Source organism: Arvicola amphibius, chromosome 7 (genome assembly GCF_903992535.2).
Source record: "Arvicola amphibius chromosome 7, mArvAmp1.2, whole genome shotgun sequence".
Taxonomy (NCBI): domain Eukaryota; kingdom Metazoa; phylum Chordata; class Mammalia; order Rodentia; family Cricetidae; genus Arvicola; species Arvicola amphibius.
In genome coordinates, this window is record NC_052053.1 from 107965171 (window position 1) to 107990652 (window position 25482).

The 25482-nt window shown below is 45.0% G+C and overlaps 1 protein-coding gene across 23 annotated transcripts in view; it reads left to right on the forward strand.

Annotated features, from left to right (window-relative positions):
- Nucleotides 1-25482, forward strand: part of Trim9 (tripartite motif containing 9) — a 102009-nt gene that overhangs the window by 64142 nt on the left and 12385 nt on the right. For 13 of the 23 annotated variants that reach the window (XM_038336895.1, XM_038336905.1, XM_038336896.1 and 10 more), the window contains 4 exons: nucleotides 2661-2771; nucleotides 3814-3967; nucleotides 12221-12378; nucleotides 16003-16141. In XM_038336895.1, the coding sequence (XP_038192823.1) occupies nucleotides 2661-2771; nucleotides 3814-3967; nucleotides 12221-12378; nucleotides 16003-16141 (562 nt within the window). Of the gene's footprint in view, nucleotides 1-2660; nucleotides 2772-3813; nucleotides 3968-12220; nucleotides 12379-16002; nucleotides 16192-16966; nucleotides 17000-25482 lie in introns of those variants that run through there. The other 10 variants (XM_038336898.1, XM_038336902.1, XM_038336910.1 and 7 more) reach the window with 5 other exon arrangements.

The window sequence follows — 25482 nt, forward strand, 5'->3', positions numbered from 1 at the left end:
CCCTTTTCCAAACAGAGCCTGGTGTCATGTCCTGACCCAAGGCATAACCCTCACTACTTTTGCCACTTATCCAAATAAAACTGTCCAGATGATCAATAGGTACCCGTTATCCTGCAGAGACCACCGCCCTTCTGATAAATTCTCAAAGCGTTCCCTGGAATCATGGACTCCAGACCAATCCGCTGTCCCGTGGGAACTGGGTTAGGCTCCAGTGCAGATGAAAAGCAGGGTGTGGGGGGGAAGGACGTTCACCCAGGACCTTTTGTGCCACTCCTGTGACTAGCACATTACCCAAAGGGACTTGACTCCTGCCAGCGCAACACACAGTGCCAAATGCTTCTCTGGGGCACCAGCACCGAAGTCCAAAAATGTGTAACTCAAAGAAGAAGAAGAAAAAAAGACTAGCCTTGCTTCCTAGGAACCAGCTTCAACAAAATCACCAGAACAAAAATACAGAACAGTAAGAAGTGGGAAGAACAGCCTGGGCAGAAAGCTAATAAGTAAAAGATCCCAGAAAAGACTTGGCCAGCGAGGAAAACTACACTCATCACTGGGGCTGAGGAAGTGACTTAATGGGTAAACTACTTCGATGTGCAAGTGTGAAGACCAGAGTTCAGGTCCCTAACACCCACAAAATTGCTGGCTGGGTATGTGGTTGGCTTCAACTTGGGAGGCAGATAGTGGGATTCCCTAGAGCAAGCTAGCTAGACTATCTGAGTTGGTGATCTCTGAGAGATCCTGCCTCGATATATAAGGTAGAGGGTAGTCACGGGACATCTGACCTCAACCTGTGGTCTCCATATGCACAGGTGCTCACATGAACGTATGCAGATATGTGCAAAGATTTTAATAAAAAATTAAGAAGATCTCACAAAGATCTTATGACTCTTAAAAGATCTAATCATTTGCTGATCTCCTTAAGGTAGACTATCTCAGATCAGAAACTAGAAGTCAGTAACAGTACACCCAAGAAACACTGTCCTGAGAACACTGTGACTTTATTTTGGGCAGTGATTTTTATTACTGATCTGACTGGCGGGATGGCTGATGAAATGTCACAAGATGAGCCCATTCAGTCACAAGATGAGCCCATTCAGTCCTAGGGAGAGGCAGCTGAGGAGCCCATCCCTGTTCTGCATGCCTGTAGAATAACCAGCTCTTTGGCAGAAAAATGGGCTTCTTGGGAGTGGGCAGAGTCCCACCCTCAGACAGCTATGAGCCCCAAATCAACCTCCCCAAGAAGGGAAGTTTGAAAGCAGACAGAGAATTGTAAAAGCATTGGCTGGTGTCCTTATTTCGGTACATGCATGTGACAAAATCATCACAGTACAAGAACGAAAGCCAGGAGTGAGCAAACGGGCTGATAAAACAGCATAACGACATTAATGCCCTGTGACAGGAATAGGAATAACTGCTATTCGCCACTAACTGGGCTATTTACACATCCAATAGCATTTACCGGTGGAAACAGCACAGGCAGTTCCTGGGATGTTGTATTGAGTTGGGGGGGGGGGGGGCACAATGTCAAATGTCAAATGCTGAGATCGCAATTCTAAATAAGTCTGGTTCCAGAGGAAAGCTAAAAGGAAATATCAATCTAATATCAAATATTAGATTTCTACATCAGGTAACTGAGATGGTTTTCATCTTTTTCCCGACTCTTGGGAAATAGGAGTAATAATTCTTAGTGAAAAGTGAGCTGGTAACCAATAATGAAAAGAAGTAAGGAAAAGTCTGTAATAACTATTAACATTTTCCATATTATACAGAAAATCCAAAATGCTGACATTTTGGGGCTTTGGCAAAGTTGTCTAAATATCAAAGAAGCAAATGTCTGAGGTTCGTGGGAAATCTGAGCTTTTATTCCCTTTTCCAAATGCCTCTCGGGATTCAGGTCACTGTGAAAAGGGGAACACCTCTAACAGGAGAAGCCTCGTGCCTTGTGTCTGGGTAAAGAACACCCTGGAGGCAGCATGCACGCTGGAGAAAAGTTCACGCAGGCTAAAGCAGACTCACAGGGCAGCCATCAGGGCCGACCTGAAAAGTGCTCTCCAAATGACACCTGGACGCTTATCTGCATGCGTGGTTTTTCTCTAACTCACTTGTTGCCATCACCTCTGCTGTCCAGGCTCCACCTCCGCCGTCTGCCGCTCTCCCACCCACTCAAGAAAAGGCTCTGGTGAATGCCCATAGGGTTCAGGTGTTGAAACCCCGTAGAAGAGTTAGCAGACCAGGGAAGAGGGAGAGCGCAGCCAGTAGCCATGCAGCTGCCCATGGGGAAGCCATCGCTCTCTTGCAGACAGCTCATGCCTTCACCCAAAGCAAAGCTCTTGGGAGGGTCAGCTTCCACAGAGAAGAATGTCTGCAGGGCCCTGTGCAAGACTTAATGCAGCAGAGTCATCAAGGTTCTTCGTCAGTATTCTGACTTCCATAATCTTTCCTGAAGGGTCCTGTTGTTAGCCGTTTCTATAAAAACCCTACCCGGCTATCCTCCGGGGCCATTGTCCATGCGGAGTAGCACAAAGAATTGTCGTCCATTTAGATACACTTCCGTGATGCTCTTGGATTCTGCTTTGAGGGAGTTTCCCGAAGTCCCAGGGTGCCTCCCTGCTACCCTCAGCCATTTTGCACCTGCCTCTCTGTTTCCTCACCAACCTCAGGTGGTTCGGGACCAGATCTCACACTGCACGGTGAAGCTGCGCCAGACCACGGGCCTCATGGAGTACTGCTTGGAAGTGATTAAGGAGAACGATCCCAGCGGCTTTCTGCAGGTCAGTGTTTACTAGTTCTTCCTCCTGGTTCAGATGCGCTCTGGCGCTGAGTGGAGGACACACAGATGGGACATCCGGCAGCCTGGCTTCAGTGTCCATCAATAGCAGAACCTCCCTGTATACTCACTCAGTAAGTGTAGGAGAGCCTGTTGGAGAACGCTGACTTCCTGGAAGTCTCTGGCATCCTTTGCTACAAGACTGAGAAGTGCACAGGCTGATGTGTGCTTTAGTTCCTGTGCTTAACCCTGTCATTTCTTCCAAAGAAGAGAGCATAGCCTTGCCTGAGAATCGGGCCTTCTCCCTAACAGTTGTGCCAGCAGAAGTCCTTGTGTGCATGGTTCCTTCTCCCTACTCCTACTCAGTAAACGTATTATTTTTTCCAATGGTACTAAACGGGTTGTTGTGGTTTTTGCTTTTGTTCATTATCAATCATAAAGCGCTATGGTGTAAGCTAGGGTTTACTTACATTTTTGGTACCAATGACAAGGAGCTTCCTAACTAAGCTAGGGCTTCTAGATCTCCTCCAGTTCGTGTTCTGCAGACAGTCAAGAGGGACAGATGGGGCTGAGTGAAAGAAAGGGAAGAGGTCTCTTCCAAGGAGTCAAGTGGGAGTCCCATGAAGATGACGCACTTAGGATGGAAGAGGATGTGTAGCGGCCTCTCTGGCTGGCGAACCTCATTCCCGAATCTTGTCTGGCTGCCCACACCTTGGTATGGAAGGGTGGATGGAGCCTTTGAGCCTATAGAACAAACTGATTTGCAGTGTATCATTTTCTTCAGCGCTGTCTGCATTTGGAAGCTCAGTAATAAATGCATGGGTGTATTCCAGGCGCACCTACTCATCGGTTGAAGGTCCTAATTATTTACAGTGGCCTCCTTCCAACTCAACAAAAATGTTCAGATTTGCTTCAGAAACTGTGGGCCACCCTAGTCAGGACACAGTCTTTCTCACGGAGCGCCTGAGATAGGAAGAAGCTTAAGGTCCTTCGGTGGTTTGAATATAAAGTTGTGTTTCTTAGACTATGGTCTTTGATGTGATTAGATTTCAGACGCCCTCATCAGGCGAGTCCACTTGACTGAGGACCAGTGGGGGAAAGGCACACTCACCCCCAGGATGACCACGGACTTTGACTTGAGCCTGGACAACAGCCCCCTGCTGCAATCCATTCACCAGCTGGACTTTGTGCAAGTGAAAGGTGAGTCTCGTGTCCCCAGAGTCGCGCTGTCCTGAGCAGATACTGCTGCTTGAAGCAGTGTGGGTGATCCTATGATGAAGGTTATAGCATCCAGAGTGGGCCTGGAGAAAGGGGCTCAGAAATTACAAGCACATGCTGCTGGGCGTGGTGGTGCACCCCCATAATCCCAGCACTCAGCAGGCGGAGACAGGCACATCTGTGAGTTCAAGGCCAGCTTGATGTTGTACTGAGCTCCAGATAAATCAAAATTAGAGTAAAAAAGAAGAATCAGAAGAGGAAGATGGGAAGGGGGATGAAGAGAAAGAAAAGAAAAGGAGCATCGTCTGCTCTTGCAGAGGATCCATGTTCAGTCCCCAGCCCCACTCCAGGTAGTTTACCTGTACCCACTCTGGCGTCTGAGGTCCCTGGCACACACATACGGCACACATACACTTGAATAAAATCTCTTTAAAATCTAGAGTGACTCTTACTTATGCAGGGGAATGAAAACACCTCCATTTTAGCTGTGTAAGCTGAGCAAGTCTGATAAACTCAGATACACTCAGACCTGGAGAATTCACATGTCAGCAGCAGAGCCACTGACAACACAGAGACAGTCAGAAGGGGAGGTCACTGTACACAGCTAAGACATTCCCACAGTGACCCCCGCATAGTGCTGAATGCCACGGAAAACCGGGTTGAAATGAAAGCCTCCTCTTGGAGGGAGAGAGCAAATGAGAGAGAGCTGGGGAGGCATGCTGGGAGCTGGGAGAGAAATGGCAATGAGACAACAGACTTATGATTAGCTTATAGAGCTAAAGGATATGGCACGGTCTGGTTGAAGATTTGGGGGGGGGGATTGTTTTTTAAGTTGGGCACCAAGAGGAAGTATATGTACTTATGTTTAAAAACACAAGTCAGGGGGGCTGGAAAGATGGCTCGGGGGTTACTCAGCTACTACGTAGTGGCTCACAACCATCTATAATGAGATGTGGTGCCCCCTTCTGGTGTGCAGGCATACATGCAGGCAGAACACTGTATCTATAATAAATAAGTGAATCTTAAAAAAAAAAAATACAAGCCAGCTGTGCAATGGTATTTTATGACAGTGTCACTGATCCACCTGAAGACTATTTCTGATTTTTTTTTAACTTCGTGTTTTTGACATATGTAGAGTCATACAACTACCATCACAATCGAGATAAAGAACTATTCCAAAGCCAGGTGAAAAGGTGGAGGTCTCTGACCCCAGCAATGAGGAGGCAGAGGCAGGAGGCTCATGCTTTCAGACCAGAGTGAACTACATCCTAAGATTCTGTCTCAAGAACTAAGCAGCAAGGCAACCCTCCATCACACACCAACCCGCCCCCATCCTCACTCACACCCGTGACAGCTACTTCTCTGTCCTCCAGCTCTGCCACTTTTAGCACTTTCTGACCTTTTGTGAAAACGGAAGAAATTGGGCCATGCATGGTGGCACACTGCCTCCTCCTAGCATCCAGGGGGCAGAGGCCTGTGAGTTCCAGGTTAGCCAGGTCAACACAGCACATTCCAGGTCAACAAGTATTATAAGATTGTAAGTTAAAATGCCTGGTGTAATAAAAAAAAAAATGAGGGCATTTACGGGATGTTGACCAAACCAGACATTATCCCAAGTGCAGCTGATTTTTTTCACTTCCATTTATTCTCACAGTCTTACAGGTCAGCTGAGGAAATTGGGGGCACAGGAAACATACGTTACAGAAAGTGGTGGGGCTAGGGTTCACCCCTCCCCATCAGGAAGTAGCTTCAGGACACACTAGTGTCCTTCCCAATCTGTTCTACAAAACTAGTGTATCCCTGAGTAGCTTCTTGGAGAAATATCTCAGTTTCTTTCGTACATTTTTAGTCGTGTGTGTGTGTGTGTGTGTGTGTGTGTGTGTGTGTGCGCGCACATATATGTGAATTACAACAATCTTTTATTGCTGTTTAAAATCTTCTCTGACACCTACATGGCAAAGTCAGTAAACCATCTCTTGCAGAATATAGAACCTCAGGTTAATTGCCCCCAGCCAGCTTCTGGCTATCCCCAATCCTTTTAACAAAATAAGATTTATGTCTCATGTAACATAGAGGAGGAGATATATCATAAAAGGGCAGAGCAAAGAGGGGAAAAATGTACCAACCCAATTCATCTTGGTCCTAGGGCAGGAGCAAGGGGAAGTTCAAAGGTAGAAGAAGCCTTTTGAATGTTTTGATCAGCGGCAGGGCAGTCTGCTCCGATGCTTGCTGCTCTTTGTGTCTGGTCCACCCATCTGCCCCCAATGGAGCCCAGGCCAGGTGGCAGGATGAACCTAGAGTGAGCAGCACCTGGGCAGGTATGAGAGCTGAGGTCTGTGTGCTGGGCATCAGGGACCACATTTCCAAGAAGAGTCACATTTTCTCTTAGTACACACAGATTTGAAAGTGGAGAAAGCTGTTCAGTCTGTGCACAGGCAGCAGAGAATGCCAACCACACTAAGGGCTAAAATGTAGAACACCCCTATGTGCAGTCACTGACCTGACATGCCTTACATCCAGAACAATTCCTTATGACATTATGAGACAAGACCATTTGGTGCGAGAGCAGAATTTCTGTTTAACACCTCCCCTTAATTTCATTCATTTTTGATTATTTCCTCTCTGCCTTGTTAATTTATGTGTCTTGCTTTGTGCTCATTAAGTTTAACCAATTCAGTGAGAGTCTGGTCCTGTTCAGTCTGAATAATTTTTACCTGTCAGATAATTGTGACGCAAAGAAAAGGCCAAGGTTGTGACGGTTGTGATGCAGGCTCAGTTGACTGGCTGCGGTCGAACACCCACCTCCCCGCGCCACTTGGAATGTTTGTTAGCATAGGGACAGTTGCTCCTAGTGGACTGTTAGCTCATTCATTTTCTACAGGAATTCTTAGGCCACCTAACAACTTTGACAACTTGTCAGGAAAAATATTCACCCAAAACTTAAGTCCAAGTACAAAAGATGCAAATTAAATAGTGTTTGGAATAATATTACCATAATCTGACCGTTATGAAATAACACTATCATTAGATATATATTTCTAACGATGTTACATGAGCACAGTAGAAACTCAAAATATTTTTAAGTAACTTAAAGTACGCATTTAAACTTCTGGCATTTTTATGCAGAAAGTATCTGCTTGCTTCTTGACACAAAGGAATTTGAATCTTCCTGGTTTTGAAATCTTGTCCAAGATGTTCCTTTTGTTGCTGTGGAAGAAAACAGGTCTTCTGTGAGTGCCCACAGGTTTCTACTCAGGCAGCTGCTGCTTAGCAAGAATTCATCTTCTGGGGTCACTGCCTCAGTAGCTAAGGACCCTGCCACCCTGAGCAGGTGAAGTCCATCTAGAGAACACTTACTTGGCTTCTGTTGTGCAGCTGCCTGATTAGAAGATCACTTCACCTTCTTTCCAAACCATTGGGAGTGATGCTTGAGCACCTTGTCTTTAATTGTATAAAAATGACATGCCAAGTTTTGTCTCCTGCTTTTATGAGAGATCGTCTTATGAATATTTTTCCAAGTTCTCAGTTGGTATTGCTCACTCTCTCCTGGGTCATGGGAATAGAGTTTTCAGAGTCCATTTGTAGTCTTTCAAGGGTCTGCTGTATAGGTAAAACCAGGTTTCAGTCGTGCACTTTTTCTGAAGAATATTACCCTAAAATTATGTGAGCACATAGACCATTAAAGGCATGTCGCTAAAATCGATTGTCTGCATGTTAAATCCATACCAGAACAAAGCTGTGACCTATAAAACCCTACCAGCCTTTTAGCACATAAGACCAAATGGTTGTTAATTTCTTTAAGTGCCTCTCCTCTCATGAGGACAAATTAATCTTCATTAACTCCCCTTGAATGCAATAGCCCTTGTTATGTTCCAAGGTCACAGTCAAGGACAGAGTGATCTGAACAGACGCCCTTTTGGGTCGCAGAGAAAGAGCTCCAGAAGAGGGCTGGCAGAGATGGGTTAGCACGCACATATGCACAGACAATCTGTTCACATGCAGAGGTTTGGGGACTGAAATGAATGTCCTCAGAACACGCGTGGTTCATCCTCCCTCGTGGATGCCCTACATTTAACCTAAAGCAGTGATTCTTTCTGATGCTATGACCATTTCATACAGTTCTTCATGCCATGGTGACCCTGGCCGTGAAATTATTTCATTCTACTTCATAACTGCAATTTTGCTAGTTATGAACTATAATGTAAATATTTGATATGTAAGATATCTGATATGCGACCCTGAGGGGGTCATGACCCACAGGTTGAGAAGTGCTAAGCTTAAATGCCATTCATATTGTTCAGTCCCCACAGAGGAGAACCAGTGGCCAACAGAAGGCCATGCTGTGCCATGGCATTCCTGGTTCCAGACCAGGAATAAACATCTGAGGTGCCTATTTAACATATCAAAGTGGACTCTGGCTGCCAGGTTCTCCCTGCATCCCTCAGTCCCTACCTGTTATAGGACCCTCCTGGCTGGCATACCCAACCCCTTACCCTAAACTTCTCCAGACCAGGGCTTCCCCCAGAGGCTCTTCCCTATATAATCCAGTCATGTTGGTTACCACCCTCTTAGTACCTTTGGACCTCCTGGCTGCTATACCTGTTTCCCCTCTCTCGGCTCAGGGTCATGTCCACTCTGAACCCTCCCAGACGTCCCTGTCTCTAGCTATGCTCTCCCATATCTCAAATATCTACAACAAACCTCCTCACGCTCCTTTTCCTTTTTATTTGTTTTTTCCATTCATTTGGTGCTGAAACCTGGGAGCAGCCTTGTTCCTTTCCTTTTTATCTCTCTTTTCATTTGCTGACCACTGTAGCTCTGAATGGAAGCTACTTCAACCATGACAGAAGTAATGCTTAGGGGCCTTTGCCACCCCTGGTGTAAGAAACAGAAACATCTGGAATGAGATGTGGAGACTTTGCTCTAGTACAGAATTCCCATGACCCAGCTGCAGGAGCAGCTGATGCTATGCCACGCCCACAGCCTCAGAGCCAGCCTGATAGACTTCAGGTCCCAATCCCATCACTTGGTAGCTATGAAACCTCTGGGTTTCAGTTGCTTTGTCTAGGAAACAGATATACGAAGAGGGTGGCTGTCCCATAGATAGATGCATGGAAGCCTCTTACCAGCCAAGTATTCATAAAGCATAAGTTTGTGGTCCCGGTGGGAGTGGGAAGTTGGCTTCCTTTCTCCCTTGTCCTCATCACGTTGCTGTTGGTTTCATAGAGGAAGTCGGGAGGATTGTTAGTGCTCATGACCTGAAGAAGAGGGAGAACTTTGATAAGGAGCGAGCTGCCTTCAAGTGATGAGATTTGAAAACAGTTGCAGGGGGAACTGTTCGAGAACAGAGCCCCGAGCCTCACCTCCACCAGTTTCCACAGAAGCACAAGGAACAGCACCTTGTATCCAAGAGAACTTAGAGTCTGTAGTTTGTGCTTATAGTCAAGAGAATATCAAATGCTACAATCGTGATCAGACCAAGAAAGACCAATTGCAAAGGGAAAGCCAAAGATGTCCCAGAATGAACACAAGATACAAAGACCAAAACAGTTAGGGAAGCCTCACACACAATAAAGTAAAGCATTCTTGGACCTCAGCCCTGAAGCTGCTTTTGTGCTAGATGGCTAATCCATAAAATACAGAATGATTGAAAATACTTTGCATTTCTTGTAGACCACACATTTATTTCATACCTAATAAGATGAAATAAGGTGACATACCACCTACCATAAAAATCTATTTTTCTAAATGTCAGTCCTGAGTTTTAGCTAATGTGGCTATAACTTTGACATGCTTGCTTTTTATATATTACATCATTTTGGGGGTAAATACAGAATAGATAAAAATGAAAAAAAAAAGTTCTTAGCACGTGGGGAACCAGAATCAGACAAGCAACAGATTCCAGTGTAGCTACGCTGGTGTCCCTGTGTGCTGCTCTACCCCTGCCTGCTTAGCTCACTTTCCTGCCATTTAAATCTGAGACAATATCGAGATCTGAACCTTAGTGACAGCTTTATTTCTATTTCACAGTCTTCCTACTGGGCACTCAAAATGAAGTTCCAGTATTCTAATTATAGCTGGCATTGTGTATTTCAATTAATCATTTAATGATGCCTTTGTCTAATGGAGATTCTTGTTTCTGCTCAGACATTGCAGGCATTTGTATGATGTAGGTTGAAATCATTTTGTTATCTTATTAATTGATTTTGTAATTGAAGAAGTGTACACTTGCCTGCAGCATGAATGAAGGAAAATGAAAGATTGATAAGCAGCTAATGAGACAGACAGTCCAAGGAATGGATTTATGATAGACCTAATGGAATAAACATCCCAGAGAAACTTATCCATGTTTCCAGAAGCTCTCTGAGCAACAGTTTGGCTAAATTCCAACATAAATATAAAATATGTATTCCTTTTATAAGGGAAATATTTTTTTACTTTTTAATTGATTTTATTTTATTTATCATTTTTCTCTACTCTCTTCCCTTCCTCTCCCCTTCCCTTCCACCCTCTACCATGGTCCCCATGTTCCCAACTTATTCAGAAAATCTTGTCTTTTTCTACTTCCCATGTAGATTAGATCCAGGTATGTCTCTCTTTGGGTCCTCATTGTTGTCTAGGTTCTCTGGGATTGTGAATTGTAGGCTGGTTTTCTTTGCTTTATGTCTAAAAGCCACTTATGAGTGAGTACATATGATAATTGTCTTTCTAGGTCTGGGTTACCTCACTCAATAATGATGAGGAAACATATTTTTAATAATGAAACCTTCACACACTAATAGACTTCAAACCGTGCCCTCCCCCTCCCCCGCAGCAGCAACACCCAAGTGATGCCTGTGTGGATGCTCATTACAGCCTTTGGGAGTTATGTCTTCTGTCTCCTTTTCTCATCTAGTCCTGTAGTTTGCTGTTAAACTAGGCAATGAGTTTCTCTCCTTTCCTCCAAATTCAGATGTTCTGTGCCCCCTATGGCTGCAAAAGCCATGAGTCTTTTGAATGACCCATGTTTTATAAGACATTGAAATTTGAGACTTCCCATTCTAAAATGGTCTCTTCCAATTAACTACTCTGTGATTTAGCAGCTCATATTTGGTTTCATTGACAGTCTTGTCCTTCACATCATGTATGTTGTAGCTGCTTTTGTCTCCTAGGTTGCCCACCCACCTGAACTGCTTTTAAATCAACATGGTCCTGGTTGGAATGACTGGCAGAAACATTTAATTCAGTGCATAAGACGCCATGCCCAATGGTGGTGCAGCACACCAAGTGTTCCATAATTAACATGTGTTCATCTAAATGCCCCTGAACATAAATTCCAACCTGTTTTCTCCTGTTATTAAAGTATAGGGCCAGGGGAAATGTTCTGGGGCTAATTTTAAAAAATGTTGCTAAAGGGATGGAGAAAGGGTTCAGTGATTAAAAGCTCTTGCACAGGACTTGAGTTCAGTTCCCAGAACCAATTCATGCCCTCACAACTGTCTATAGCACTATTCCAGGGTATCTGACACCTTCTTCTGAGCTCCACAGGCACCAGGCATGCAAGGGGTGCACATGCATACACACAGGCAAAATACTCATACATGTAAATAAAATAAATACTTAATTAAAAAAATATTTTTGAAAACATTGCCTTCAGCTACATATATTGAGTTCCTATATTAGGAACTGGGATTGTCAACTAGCATGTGTCTGTAGATTCAGCTACTTAATAGTCTTAAATAATATAAAAGAATCAGTCTAAATTATAGAGGATTGTTAACTCAGTTGGTTCTCATAAGACTTGGAAACATCAAGAGTCCCTGTCACACTGAGATCTGCTCCTGGGCACTTGGGCTCCCAGCTAACTTGTTCCATACCTGAAAAGCAGGGTACCTGACCTCTCACTGTCCCAAGAGAATATGTCTCGCTGCCATGAGAATATGATGTCAGGTTCTTCACGAGTTTCAAATCAAGTGACACTTGTGTCCCTTAGAACCAAGTTTCAAAGATTCACAGCTGTTATTTATGGGCAAAAGATCTGGAAGACCATTAGTGAGTGGCTGGGTGAGTGGATGGATGGGTGGGTGGGTGGATGGATGGATGGATGGATGGATGGATGGATGGATGGATGGATGGACAGACAGGGCTGTGTGCATGTTTCCAGACTTCTTCCTTGCCAGTGGGAAGCTTCTCATTGCGAGCTAATAAAACAGTTGTAACTCAACAGAAGCTAGAGCTGCACTAATTTCTCTTTAGCTTCCTCTCCAGTCCCAGCAACCCCCATCCTACAGCTGGAGGAGTGTTGCACCCACAACAATAGTGCTACACTGTCCTGGAAACAGCCCCCGCTGTCCACTGTGGCCGCCGAAGGATACATTCTGGAGCTGGATGATGGCAGTGGTGGTCAGTTCCGGGTAAGCAGACAATCTACTTATAAAGCAATGCCAGGGAGTCCCTCAGAAGACCTGCAGTGCCGTAGAGGCATGGTCTTCCCATCTCTCTTGAGGGTGGACCACCCCAGCAGGGATTTCTTGTAATGTATCATCAAAGATGGATGGCTCTGTCAAATCAACCTGACCTTTCAAAAAGACAGTTTAGCTGCGTGACAGAATTTCTTGTGTCTCTGAGCCTTTGGGTCTGCATCTGCCCGTGAGGGGCCAAAGACAATGGCATGTGTCTTACTTACTGTTTCTATTGCAAAAGAGACCACAGTAATTCTTAGAGAGGAAACATTTAATTGGAGCTGGCTTACAGTTTCAGAGGTTTAGTCCACTATCTTCACAGCCATGTGCATGCAGGCATGTGCTAGAGAAGGAACTGAGAGTTTCACATCTTGATCGGCAGGCAGCAGAAGCAACTGTGTCAGTGAGCATACCTTGAGCATAGGAGACCTCAAAGCCCACCCTGACAGGGACACACTTTCTCCAACAAGGTCACACCTACTCCAACAAAGCCACATCTCCTAATAGTGTCACTCCCTTTGGGGGCCATTTTCTTGCAAACCACCACAACATACTTATGGTGCATCAGAGTCCATCAGATAGTCTGTGCAAGATCAGCGTGCTGCCGCATCCATGATGAGTCTGCAACACTGGCCATTACTATCACCATCATGACTTATTGCTAACGACACCATGAACCACTGCTTAAGCTCTGTTTCTGCTATGACAGATTCTAATATATTGTACCAACACTTTTCTTACCTGGCAGGCTCTTCTATTACAGCCTCCTTCTGTGAAAGTTTAGCTGGTAAATCTTTCTCCAGTTCTTCCCCCCCCCCCGAGTCTTTCATCAGGCAGAAACTGGTGCCCCAAAATTATTATGTCCACAAGGCAAAGGGGTGCTAACCACACTGGGAAGTTCATGATTCCCTCTGGATATGAGACAGCTGCCTTTTGGCAAAACATGACTGTGGTGCCCATAGATTGATGATCTCTAGTGGCTGCCTATCTATGTGTGCCTACTTCTGTCTCAAACACACCATGTTAGTCAGAGTTCTTTAGAGGACAGAACTTATAGAATGATATTCTCTCTATATATACATATAGTGTCAAGGGCCGTGGAAGTACATAGCAGGTGACAACTAGTGTTTAGATGTCAACCCACCAAAGAAATGATTCCCTGATGGAGGAGAATCCCGTCCAGGCAAGGCCTGTGGGACCACTGACTCAGAAAACTGTTGCTCCTGTCAGTAATTTTACATGTGCTAAAGCAGCTGTGGTGTCTCTCCAATAACTACACTGCAGTGTGTAATCTCATGCAATGTGTATATATAATCTCATGATTGCATCTCACTTAATCTTATGAGCACATATATTTGTGGATGGTCAGGAAGATGATTTCTCATTAAGCTGTATAATTTTGATGTGTAGGATATATACTAAGATTTGCTTCATAACTAGATCTATTGTCCCACAAGGACTGTAAGACACTTAAAAGCCTGCTTTGTTTCTTTGACTCAAACTAAACACAATTAGCTCATTTTCACCTCAGAGAAAGTTCAAAGTAGGCTGAATGTTTCTGTAAATGGATCATAAGTTAAAAACTTTACAGATATGCACAAGATCAACGTGGCAGATGTCTAACCAAGGTTATTAACACAAAGCAACCTAAAAAGTTAGGCCAGTTCTTTGCTTGCCAAGCCTGGCTGAGAAGACCTGTCTCTCTGCACAGACCTCCCTGCAGCTTGTCTCATCAGGCACTCTGGCCTCTGGTCACAGTCTTACACCTGGAACCTTGAAACTTTGAATTGCCATAGTAAATGGCGCTCGGCTTCTTACCAAGGAGTGTGCTACAATCAATGAGATGTAACTTTTTCTTATAACTTTTTTCTTATAACTTTTTTTCTCTTTGCTTCAAGCCCCTTGTAAAAAAAATATATTTAAGCCAGATGAACAAAGAAGCAAGAGAGAATTGGAGCTAGAAAGAATTAGAGCAGAGAATTGAAACAAAGGAGAACTAGAAACTATGGAGGTAGGCTCGGCACTAACAGAATAAAGAGAGTGGCTAGAACAGCATGTGTGTGAGTTCATTCTGTCGTATCTCTCGGATAGACAACCTTCAAACTCAGTTTCACTTCACAGTGGACCTCGTCCTCAACCCTGGAGGTGGCCCTGAAGAGCTGGACTCTCAGGCTACTGTTAATATATAGAGGAGATTTATTAGAATGACTTACAGGCTGTGTACAGCTAATCCGATAATGGCTGGCTATGAACGGACAGTCTAAGAATCTAGTAGTTGTTCAGTGCACGAGGCTGGATGTCTCAGCTGGTCTTCAGTACACGCTGGAATCCTGAAGAAGTAGACTCTGATGCACATGATGAATGGACTTAGTGAGGGCAAAAGCAAGCAGGCAAAGAGAAAGGCTTTCTTCTTCCACTTCTATGTAGGCTGCCAGCAAAGGTGTGGCCCAGATTAGAAATGGGTCTTCCCACTTCCAATGATTTAATTAAGAAAAAAAATCCCTCACAGGTGTGCCCAGCCATTTTGGGGTTTTAGTTTATTCCAGATGTAGTGAAGCCAACAACCAAAATAGCCATCACACATGTGCACACACACACACACACACACACACACACACACACACACACACACACACACATACAGCTTGCCTTCTACCTACTCCACCCCAGTCTTCTACAATTCTCAAGTTCTCTCCTTTGGTAGGGAACCCTTTATTTATATTTGTGTTGACAGGCATGGAAACAGCATCATATCTAAATATCATTGAAGGCTACTGCCATCCCAAGGTCTTATGTTCCTCCCGCTACCTTGCATGCATGTGTGCTGAGCACTCCCCGCCCCTCTCTGAGCACTCACTCTCCATCCCTCTCTGAGCACTCCCCATCCCTCTCTGAGTTCAAAAACTGGAGCAGGGGGCTGCCACTTTAACTAGTGCCTTGAATGTAAATTGTTCTCACTATGACGTCAGCCTAACTTTGCAAAGTGTACAGCTGAGGAGGGAAGCCAATGCCTAACCTATGCTGAAAACGCATTATGCTAGGCTTTATTTTAAGCCTTTGAAATGTCATTCCCCCCTCCACACCGCCCCTTCCCTCCGTACTGTGGTGAAAAACTCCATTCCAATGGCTTTAAGTATAATCCTTGTGATAGTTCCTGAAATTAGGAACACAGCCTACAGACTACCCTCACGTTTTCATGTTTTGAAAAAACGCTTTTCACAAACCATACTGATAGATAAAGGTGACGTTCTCTAGAAACACCAAGCATAAGCATAATCTTAGCCAAAGATTCCCAATTATAGTTTTTTAAATACTAGCTGTGGATCACTATTAGGCAACAGAGCCCACTACATATCTAAAGTTAGATTGCCCTCACACCCATCTTGAAAAGAAGGTACCAATGTCCCCATTTTACAGATTAGGTAAGTGAGGCCTTAAGCAATAAATTGAACAGCCCAATAGCTAATAGAATTCAAGTCTGGATCTGGCAGATACTGAAGTTGTGCTCCCGACCACTGAGCAGAATCCATCCCTCTTGGGATTCACATTCAGTAGGGTCCCATTTTCTGTTGACAGGAAGTGTATGTTGGAAAAGAAACCATGTGCACCGTGGACGGCCTTCACTTCAACAGCACATACAATGCTCGCGTCAAGGCCTTCAACAAAACAGGAGTCAGCCCCTACAGCAAGACTCTGGTCCTCCAGACGTCTGAGGGTAAGGCCCTTCAGCAGTATCCCTCAGAGCGGGAACTACGCGGCGTCTAACGTGGCTGGCAGCCTGGAGGTAACCCCATCAGAGCCACATCCCTCAAGGTTTTCCATGACTTGCACTGTTCTCCGGCTCCAGAGCCGCTGTCCCTCTCCCGCCTTTAGAAGGCCCATGAGATGTGGATGTGAGCAAACCAGAGACCCCACATCAGCAGTTCCCATGGCTTCCTTTGCTAACGCTCTAAGCTACAGTGGAAGAAGCAGAACGTGAAAGCCTGAATGTGCCCTGGTGTCTAAGATGGAGACTAAGCCCTAGAGCAGGCTCCCGTTCTCCATGAAGCCACCTCAGTGGCCACTTTTGCCCAGATGATTCTCCATGTCTTTGTAGCTCTTGCTTGCTCCTAACAGGGCTGGGATGTAGATTCTTTCCAACTTTAGATCCATAGGATTGGAACATCTTGGCGGTGGGTACGGGTGCTAGAGCCTGTTGAGCACTTCCGGCTTAACCAGCCCGGACTACTTCCTTTCCTACCCAAAGCCCAGGCCATCGGCACCAGGACTGAGATTTCCTGTGGGCACCAAACAGGAAGAGACCGGCAACTCTGCTTTACCTCGTCATGTGGGTCATTGCCAGTCCCTCTAGGGGTGGTTAGGCTGCCCGGGGCCACTGTACGACATTGTTTCTCTAGAGGACATTTGATTCTTGTCTGTACTTTAGATATTCTGGTCATCAGAGACAATCTGTCTAGAAGAGGCTTGCATTTGATGGCCTGGCGTAACCTCTGAGGCTTTAATGGTTGTTTTTTTTTGTTTTTTTTTGTATTTTTACAAGCAGCGGGAGCACATGAGACTAAACCTATGAAGGGTATGTCTGGCTGGTGCCAAAGCATTTTGCGACTTTGGGGTGTTGTTTTAATCGTGGAAGTTACCTCCTACCCCCTAGGCATTCTCCGCAACTCATCTCTGGTGTTGACTTTGTTCAAGATGTTGACTTCGTTAGCTAAAAATACTGTGCTGGTTTCTCCTACCTTCCACACGCCTCGCCATGTGTCAGTCACCCCTAAAAAGGCCCACATGGTTCAAAACAAGCACAACTCTGAATCCCAGAGCAAGGGTGAAAGCCCCAGAGCTGTGAAAGCAATGCTTTGGGGAGGGGTGGAAGGTCTGGGTGAAGCTATTCAACAAAGAGGATCTGTAAAGGACCAAATACTCTCACGGCCTGTACCCACAGAGATGGCAGTGACATCACATCTAGCTCTCTGCGCAGACTTAACATGTTAGCAACTTCCTTCCTCCTGGGATGATCTACCAGCTTAAGAGCCCTTGCCTCTTTTCCCAAAATACCACGCCAAATGCTAAGGGCCTCCAAGAGGTCTTTCTAGAAGCAATGCAGAAGGCCTTCATGGTGCTGGCCACGTTTCCCCAGGGCCCTGAAGGTGGCGTGATGACATGGGGGTTTGCATGGATGCAGAGCAGGGAGAAACGGTGGCCGTGTTCTACTGTCTGTAAACAGAACTGTATGAAACTGTTTCCCTTCAAACTAGATTATAGAACTCACATTATTATGCTCAAACCAGTTACTAACCCAGCCCCCTGAGTACTTCTGTCTGTCCTTTCATCCTGCAGGAAGGTGTCACTTCTTAGTCCCTTTCAATGTTCATGAGATCCTGGTGTCTATTATTAGTTACAGGATGTGGACCTGCGACCCCCCCGATACCACAGTCACAGACTTGGGGGTCATTTTCTAAGTGAAACTAACGGAACACGTTCTCTACAAACAAAGAAACTGTGTTGTAGAAATCCATTCCTCCATGAATTTTATATATATTATGTGCAAATATAAGGTATGTATGTGATGATGAGCCAACCCGGCCACCATGTAGATTTCCCCAGTCTCTGTTCCTGCCCAGAAGGGACTCGCTCATGATGAAATAAAGTTCGCACACATACTTTCTCCATCCTCGGGTTTGTTCTGTTTGTTCTCCCTCCTCTACGTAGTGACACAAGACTTAGGAATTTAGGGGAAATGTAGCGAATTGTCATTCTCAAAGGAGACTCAACTAATCCATTACAATAGAGAAAGCCCACCTCGCTACATCGGTTTTGGTTGTCTGAAAGGCAGAGAGAAAATGACATCCTAGATATCTGAGAATCTGCTGCGCTTATACTTTATCCTGTTGTTATTGTTTATTTTGCTGGTTTGGGGTGGAGGGGGGGTGATTTGTTCTAGCTTTTGGCTGTGATAGAGTCCTTTACATCCTTCTTAGCAAGAAGCAGCTTCTTCCCAAACTTCAGAGCTAAGGTCTGTAATTAAGAAGGGTGGATTTCATATGTGACAGCAAGTCCAAGTTAACAACACATATGTATGATGTGGTTTAAGTCATTTGTCACTAATACTCGGTCACAAAACCTTCTGCGGCCTAGAGGTGACCTTATACAGGGGAATCAGATGTGTGCTTTGTTGTGAATTCTGGTCATTTCCCCCCTCAAAGTCAAATGTTTCTGTCTGTCTGTCTTTCAGAGTGTCTGATAAGCGCCCACGTTACTACACAGTGGGTAGAAACTGGAGGAGGCCCTGCTCCTTTGCTGGGTGGAGCTTCCTGGCTAGTGAGGGGATGGATCTTAAAGAAACATATACATATCCACAAAGGGAAGAAAGACAACAAAATTAAGAAAATTGATCCAAAAACAACACACCATAATTGAAGCTAATGGACAAAGCAATGTCACCTGAGTTCAAGTTAGGTCAGGTCCCTGAAAGCAGTTTTCTGGGGATGGATCCAGGACTGACACACGGATGAGACCAGTCCCAATCAAAACCAAATTAACCTGGCTAAGGAAGAAATGTAAATGTTAGCAGCTGCTAATATTAATGAAATGGGGCTAACAGAGTGACTCAGCAGGGAAGGGCACCTGCCCTCCAGCCTGTGTACAGGAATTCCGTCCTCAGGACCCCTATGTAGCAGGGGAGAGCCAACACAGGAAAGTTGTTCTCTGTCCACACAGGCATGTCAGTGCCTTCCTCACACCATATACAAGTAATAAATAAATAAATAAGCAAGCTAAAAATTTTGAAGAATTTTAGTGAGATTTTAAAATAAGGCCCATAAACGTGGTTGTATTTATTTTAATTAACTCATTGAATGGCCATCCTGACCATACCCTGCCTTTAAGGTCATCTGTAAAACAGTGTAGAAACCATTATGTACCAAGGCCGCCTTCACGCACTGTTCTGAGGCTCGTTCTGTGTGACAGACTGCACCCCCACCAAAAACAATCAGGCAGGGCCGAGAGCTGGTGAGGAACTTCCGCTTGTTTTCCCGTAATTTCCCTCTGCCTGCCTGCACCAATGGTTACCTTCTGTTTGTTTGCCATAATCTGGAGTGGAGCACAGGTGACATTCATGAGGCCGGGGGCGACGTGGAAAGAAACATTTCCTGGGACTCCGCTCTGCTGAGCGTCTCAAGACCTGGGGGCTTTATAGTGCTCACGTCTGGCAGTCTCCTGGGGGAGCAGGAGCTGTCCCTCACTGGCCCCTTCAGAAGAAAGGATAGGATTGAGACCTCTACAGAACCGACCCTTTAACTCCAGTTTCTGCAACCCTGGTCTCTGTAGAGGTTCATCTGGGCAGGTTCTTGGGTATAGAACTACTTCTGGGCCTTAAGGTCCTTGGCCTGCGTTTCCAAATCACTTCCAGATAGACTGTATACCAGGAGCATGTCAATCATTCCAGAGTAGATTCTATCACCTTAAGGTTTAAAATAACAGACAGTTGCTTCTAAAAATAAAAATGTTTCTAAAAGAATTTGACCTTATTTGTTCACAGATTACTATCATGATTGGGTCATACTAATAGCCATGTGAAATAAGTTACAACACATTGAGGGATGGGTAGTGAGCTCTAAAGGGGCGGGGGAGGACTTCCCAGAAAAGATGTAGAGGGAGAGAAATCCAAGCAGATTTTTAGAACTGTGATGTATGAGGCAAAAACTCCCGAAATCTACCTGAACTAACACCAACAGTAAACCTGATCGCTCCAAAGCTCTAACTAGCAGAATGTCTCAGTTACGCCAGGAAACCAGCTTAGCCCCTTGTTCCCAGAGATGGCACAAAGTCCAGCCCGCTCCTAGGAATCTGGGCCTCTCTGTTGTTTGGCACACTCCCTGGCAGCTTGCTCAGATAGCGGCACGTGGTGCCACGCCTCTTTAAACTGCCTGCCCCACAGTCTAGAGTGTCATCTTGAACTGATGACAAAGTAAGAAGAATGGCCTCTGGTTAGCGGGGTAGTGGCGGAGGAAGACACAAAGTCCAGGCTCGTTGATTTCTAGGTGCCCAGTTTGCACCTGGGAGTCGCGAACTCATTGACTCATTGCTAAGACCCCAGCAGCATATTAAAGTGAAGGCTGGGAGTCAGATATGGTGGCACAGACCTATAATCCCAACACGTGGGATGGAAAGGTGGGAGAGTCAAGAGGTAAGGATCTTCCTTGGCCACAGAGTGAGTTAAGTGAGCCTGTGCTACATGAAATCCTGAATAAACAGACAGACAGACAGACAGGTTTATACACACACACACACACACACACACACACACACACACATATATATATATATATGAAAAAAAGTGGGGAATTGTTAGAGAAGTTGAGGGCATTGAGCAAGCAGGAAAATAATGAGAAGGGATAAAAAAGAATACCCCCTCTGACACCAGATCCCGAGAGCCTTCTGTGAAATTTAAACGTAAGTAGTACATTTTGGAAAGGTTTCCATCCAAAGCATCTAAGTCGGCATGTCCTCCAGAGCCCCCAGGGCATGCCAAGCATATTTCAGGCTTTGTAGCCACATCACGACGTAAACACAAACAAACGCGCCAAGAACCACCACCTTAGTTAGACCTTATTAATTTTGTGCCAGGCTGCCAAGAACTCCCCTCATTGTCCAACCAAAAGGTCCAGGAAGAATGGCCATTACATGAAAGTCAGAAAATATTTGGGGGATAGTGAAATATAACAGAGAAATCATATGAAGCCATTCCTCGTGGAGCTGGGAGGCGACTCAGCTGGTAAACATGTTGCACAAACACGAAGACCCAGATTCAGGTTCTCAGAACACACAGAAGAGCAGGGCCCAGTGGAACAGGCCTGTAAGCATGACACAGGAAGGCAGAGATGAGGATCCCTCGAGCTCACTGGCCAGCTGATCTAAACCAGTTAATGAGATCCAGGCTCATTGAGAGATTCTGTCTAAAAATATAAATGACATGTCCACCTCTGCCCTCCACATGCATGTGCATACATGTACACACACACACACACACACACATCTGTTTGTTCTATGTTTTACTATAAAGTCATACATTGAAAAAGAATCACTCACCCCAAGGCAGTTAAACAGACTATATCCTACACTACACTACCCGTCACTAATATCTAAACATTGACCCTGCTCTCCTGAGGCAACAGGACGCATGCACCTAATGTATTAGACTTCTACTGTTGCAATAAGTTGCCACAAAACTAATGGTATAAAACAGCACACATGTGTCCCTTAGTCTTCTTGAGATCGGTAAGGTGTCAGCAGGACCGGGTTCTTTGAGGACATTCTAGAAAACATCTGTTTCCTTGTCGTTTCCAGCTTCTAGTAGCCACCTGCCTTTCCTGGCCCGCGGCCCTTTCTTCTATCTTAAGTCCTAGCAGCATAGCATCTTCCAGACTCCTTCTGACTCTGCCTCCCTTATGTAAGGACCCTTGTGGTTCCTGTGGTCCCACGTGGGCAGCCCAAGATAGTCTCCAGTCTCTCAAGAACCTTAATGGGTAGCTGCAAAGTCCCTTTCCCTCTGAAAGGTAACCCATCGGAGGTTTCTGGGGATCCTGGTATGGGCGTTTTTGGATGGGCCATTAATCCATCTACTGCACCATACAAGGAAGCTGGTACCCCACCCCGTACTGGGAAATTAAGCCCCTGAGGTGTAAAGTGACACCTCAGACCCAGTTCTTTCAGACAGCTACTGTGGCACACTCTGGCTGATGTTGGAAACCTGTCCCTTTTTTTTTTTTTTTCCTCCAGAAAGAGAACAAAAGCTACCCTGAGTCTACCAGGTGTGTAAGCATACCCTCCCAAAGTGAAGCTGCTTGTTGAGTTGCCTTGTCTTTTCCACTAGCCAGAAATAGGACAGTGATATTCCCAGAGTCACGGGACGCTTTTGTGTAAGAAAGAACATAGCCTCTTGGCTTTAAGAAGATGTAGAAGGGACTTCATTTCAGCCTGTCTAAGGCCGGCATACAGGTGTCTCTGTACATCCTCCCGCCCCACCCCAGGCAATTAGCCTAAAGAGTCCCTTTCCCACAAGTGTTACCATGGATACTCCAGGCAGGAGGTGATGGTCAGTGATTGTCAAGGAGAAAGGATGTCAGAGATCTATGAGATCCTCAAAAGCTACTACAGATGAGGCCTGGGGCTTGAAGCCAACTTAGACCTAAACCATCACAGAACTATTGATTAATAAAAGCTTTCTAGCCTCCCCCCCCCCTCCACTCCCCTCCCCAGATCTCAGCTGGGAAGTAGAGAAAAGGAAATAAAAGATATGAGAGATCCGTGTTTACATAAGGCTGTATACTCCATCCAGCACTGCCACCAACTGTGGGCCCTGGGCACTGAAGAAAAGAAAGTTAATCCTTGGCGGAATGTCCACAGTGGCCCTCGCCCCACATCTACCTGATCAGAAGTTCAGCCTCACACTGTCCTTTCCATGGTAACGTCCTTTTCTCCCACACATCAAAGGAACCCTCCCCCGAAACATTGAGTAGTAGAGGCAGAACCTGTCTCCATCCGACACCATCAACATCAAATGACCTCAGGTATATGTGTCCTGAATCCCTTTGTAGATATAACTGATAATCCGAGGCCAGCCTAAGCATTTCATTTTCAACCATAGTGTGCTGAGATTCCCCCATCCCATAGAAGCTGTAACCTCATGAGGAAGAGAACCCTTCAGGAAAACAGTGACCGCCAAAGGGGCCCCACAGTCCCCTCCCAGGGGCTCGTGAGTGACCCTATTTAGAGAATTAAAGATTTCTCCTCAATGCAGTACAGGGTTTGTAGATGGCATTAAATCATACCCTCAGTCCTAAGTGACCTCTTATGCCATTAGAAGACACTCTGTGGTCCTCGGCATACACTTTGCCTTTTTATATATTCCAATTTTATCACCAGGAACTGATCTTGCCCAGCCTATCTCCAACCCCACCACAGTTGAGGATGTGTTCCTTAGCCTTTGGAGGCTTCATTCCTCTCATATGTGAAACCATGGAACCCTGAGTTCCTGCAGTTAGTGCTTCCCTGTTCCCGCTCTTCAGTGTGGCTGTCAATCAAACACTGTTACTATACAATGAATGCTGCATACTGTTACTATACATTGAATGCTGCATACTGTTACTATACATTGAATGCTGTATACTGTTACTATACATTGAATGTAGGTCAGATGCCAGGTATCACTGCCTCCTCCAAGGTCTTTGTGGGTCTAAAAGTTATGTTTATAATATTGAATATTCAGCACTAAATTAAATATTTGAGAAATTATTCTATATGAAAAAACACATGTATCCTAAATATGTTTTCCCCTATGCCTCTGCTTTGTTTTGCCTGGCTCAAAACATCTGGGCTTCTCCAAAAACTAACTTAATTAGAACATTCATTCCCAGAACAAAGTCCTCAAAGTAGGTAAGTTGTTGATCAATTTGGGGTAAATTTTATCATGGAGAAAGACAGATAATGATAAATTTCAGAGCCCAGAAGAGAGAATTATTTTGTCCTTTTCATTTTGACAACATGTAGCATCCCAAGAAATTTCCTAAGGTTTTTCATAAGACTGACTTGGATCTCCCACCCCCTCTTTGGATGTAGAGAATGTGCTCTTCTGAAGCATGATCTAATTAGAGTGTGAGGATTCTCGGGCTTCCTGGGGAGAGATGTTGCTTATAAATAATTCCACAGGGCTCTGAATTGGAGTGCAGGACTGGACAAGAAAATATGCTGCCATCCTCGGGTGCCAAGAGCTGGTTCATTCTTTTAAAAGGAGGTTTTCAAAGCAAATTTGTTTCTCAGTACTCAGCAGCAATTACTGCCACTCTTAAGAACGCTGAAGATGTCACCTTTTGTTATAAATTACACCCCCGTTGGACACAGTTGTGACTTTGGCTGCTTGTTTGATCATTTGAGAAAACAGCCTGCTTTCTCATGCACTTCCTTGTCCCTTGTTCCTTGTCCTCCCAACAAGAGCAGGTTATTTTGCAGCTGATGTATGTGGCAGCAGAACTCATCTTTCCTGCTGTCTGTATGGCTCCCAGTAGCTTCTCTTGTTTGCTGTGCTTTGAACCATATGAGGCTGTGGCCCAATGGCTGCTCAGTTTCAAAGCTGTGCCTGCCAGACAGGAAGACACCCGGGGCTTCCACCAGGATGCGTGGGAAGCTGGATTAGTGGATGCTGCAGAAGAAACTTTAGTTGCTTTGCTCTTTCCCTTTGAGTCCCCCAAATAGCATTTTAAAGATTGCTATTTATCAGACCGAGCCATGGCCTAGCGCTTAAGAGTGCTTACTGTCTTTGCAGAGGATCCCAGTTCAGTTCTGAGAACCCATTTTAGGCTACTCACAGCCCTGTAACTCTGTCTTCATGAGATCCAAGGTCCTCTCCTGGCCTCTGTGGACATTTTCACATGTGGCATACACACACGCACATTTTTAAAAATGGAATAATTTACACATACAAATTATTCTACATCTTCTAATATTTAATTTTTAAGTTTTCAAATATTTAGAACTCTTTAGTACTCTGTTCATATTAGAATAAAAAATGCCACCCCCAGAAGTATAAAACTTATCAAAGATAATTGACACATTTTCTACTGTTAATTTTCTTATAGTCAGTGCTCCTGCCAGCTTCATACTTTTTAACTACTAAATTCTAACACATTATCTAGCCCATGATAGTTATTCAGTAAGTGTCGAACAAATAAAAGAAACCCGTTACAAACAGCGTACACCACACAGATGTTTTCTTCTCAATCCTATAAGTCAATAAAGAGTATGTGTGGTCCCCACTGAGTCTTTGTTTGGGTAAACCTCGATTGTCCCGTTCAAGCAGAGCCTTCTGCTATCAGCGGGGTCTCCACTCCAGGATCCTGTGGGAAGGGAAAGAGCCCTAGGGAAGAAGAGGGAATCACCAGTCCTTGATAGAGCTGATCGGCAGTAAGAATGGACAGTTCTCATCCTGGAGTTACCCATATGAGGTTGGGGAGATGGCTCAGTCGGTAAAGCACTTGCCCTGTAGTGATTGCTTGTTAGTCCAGC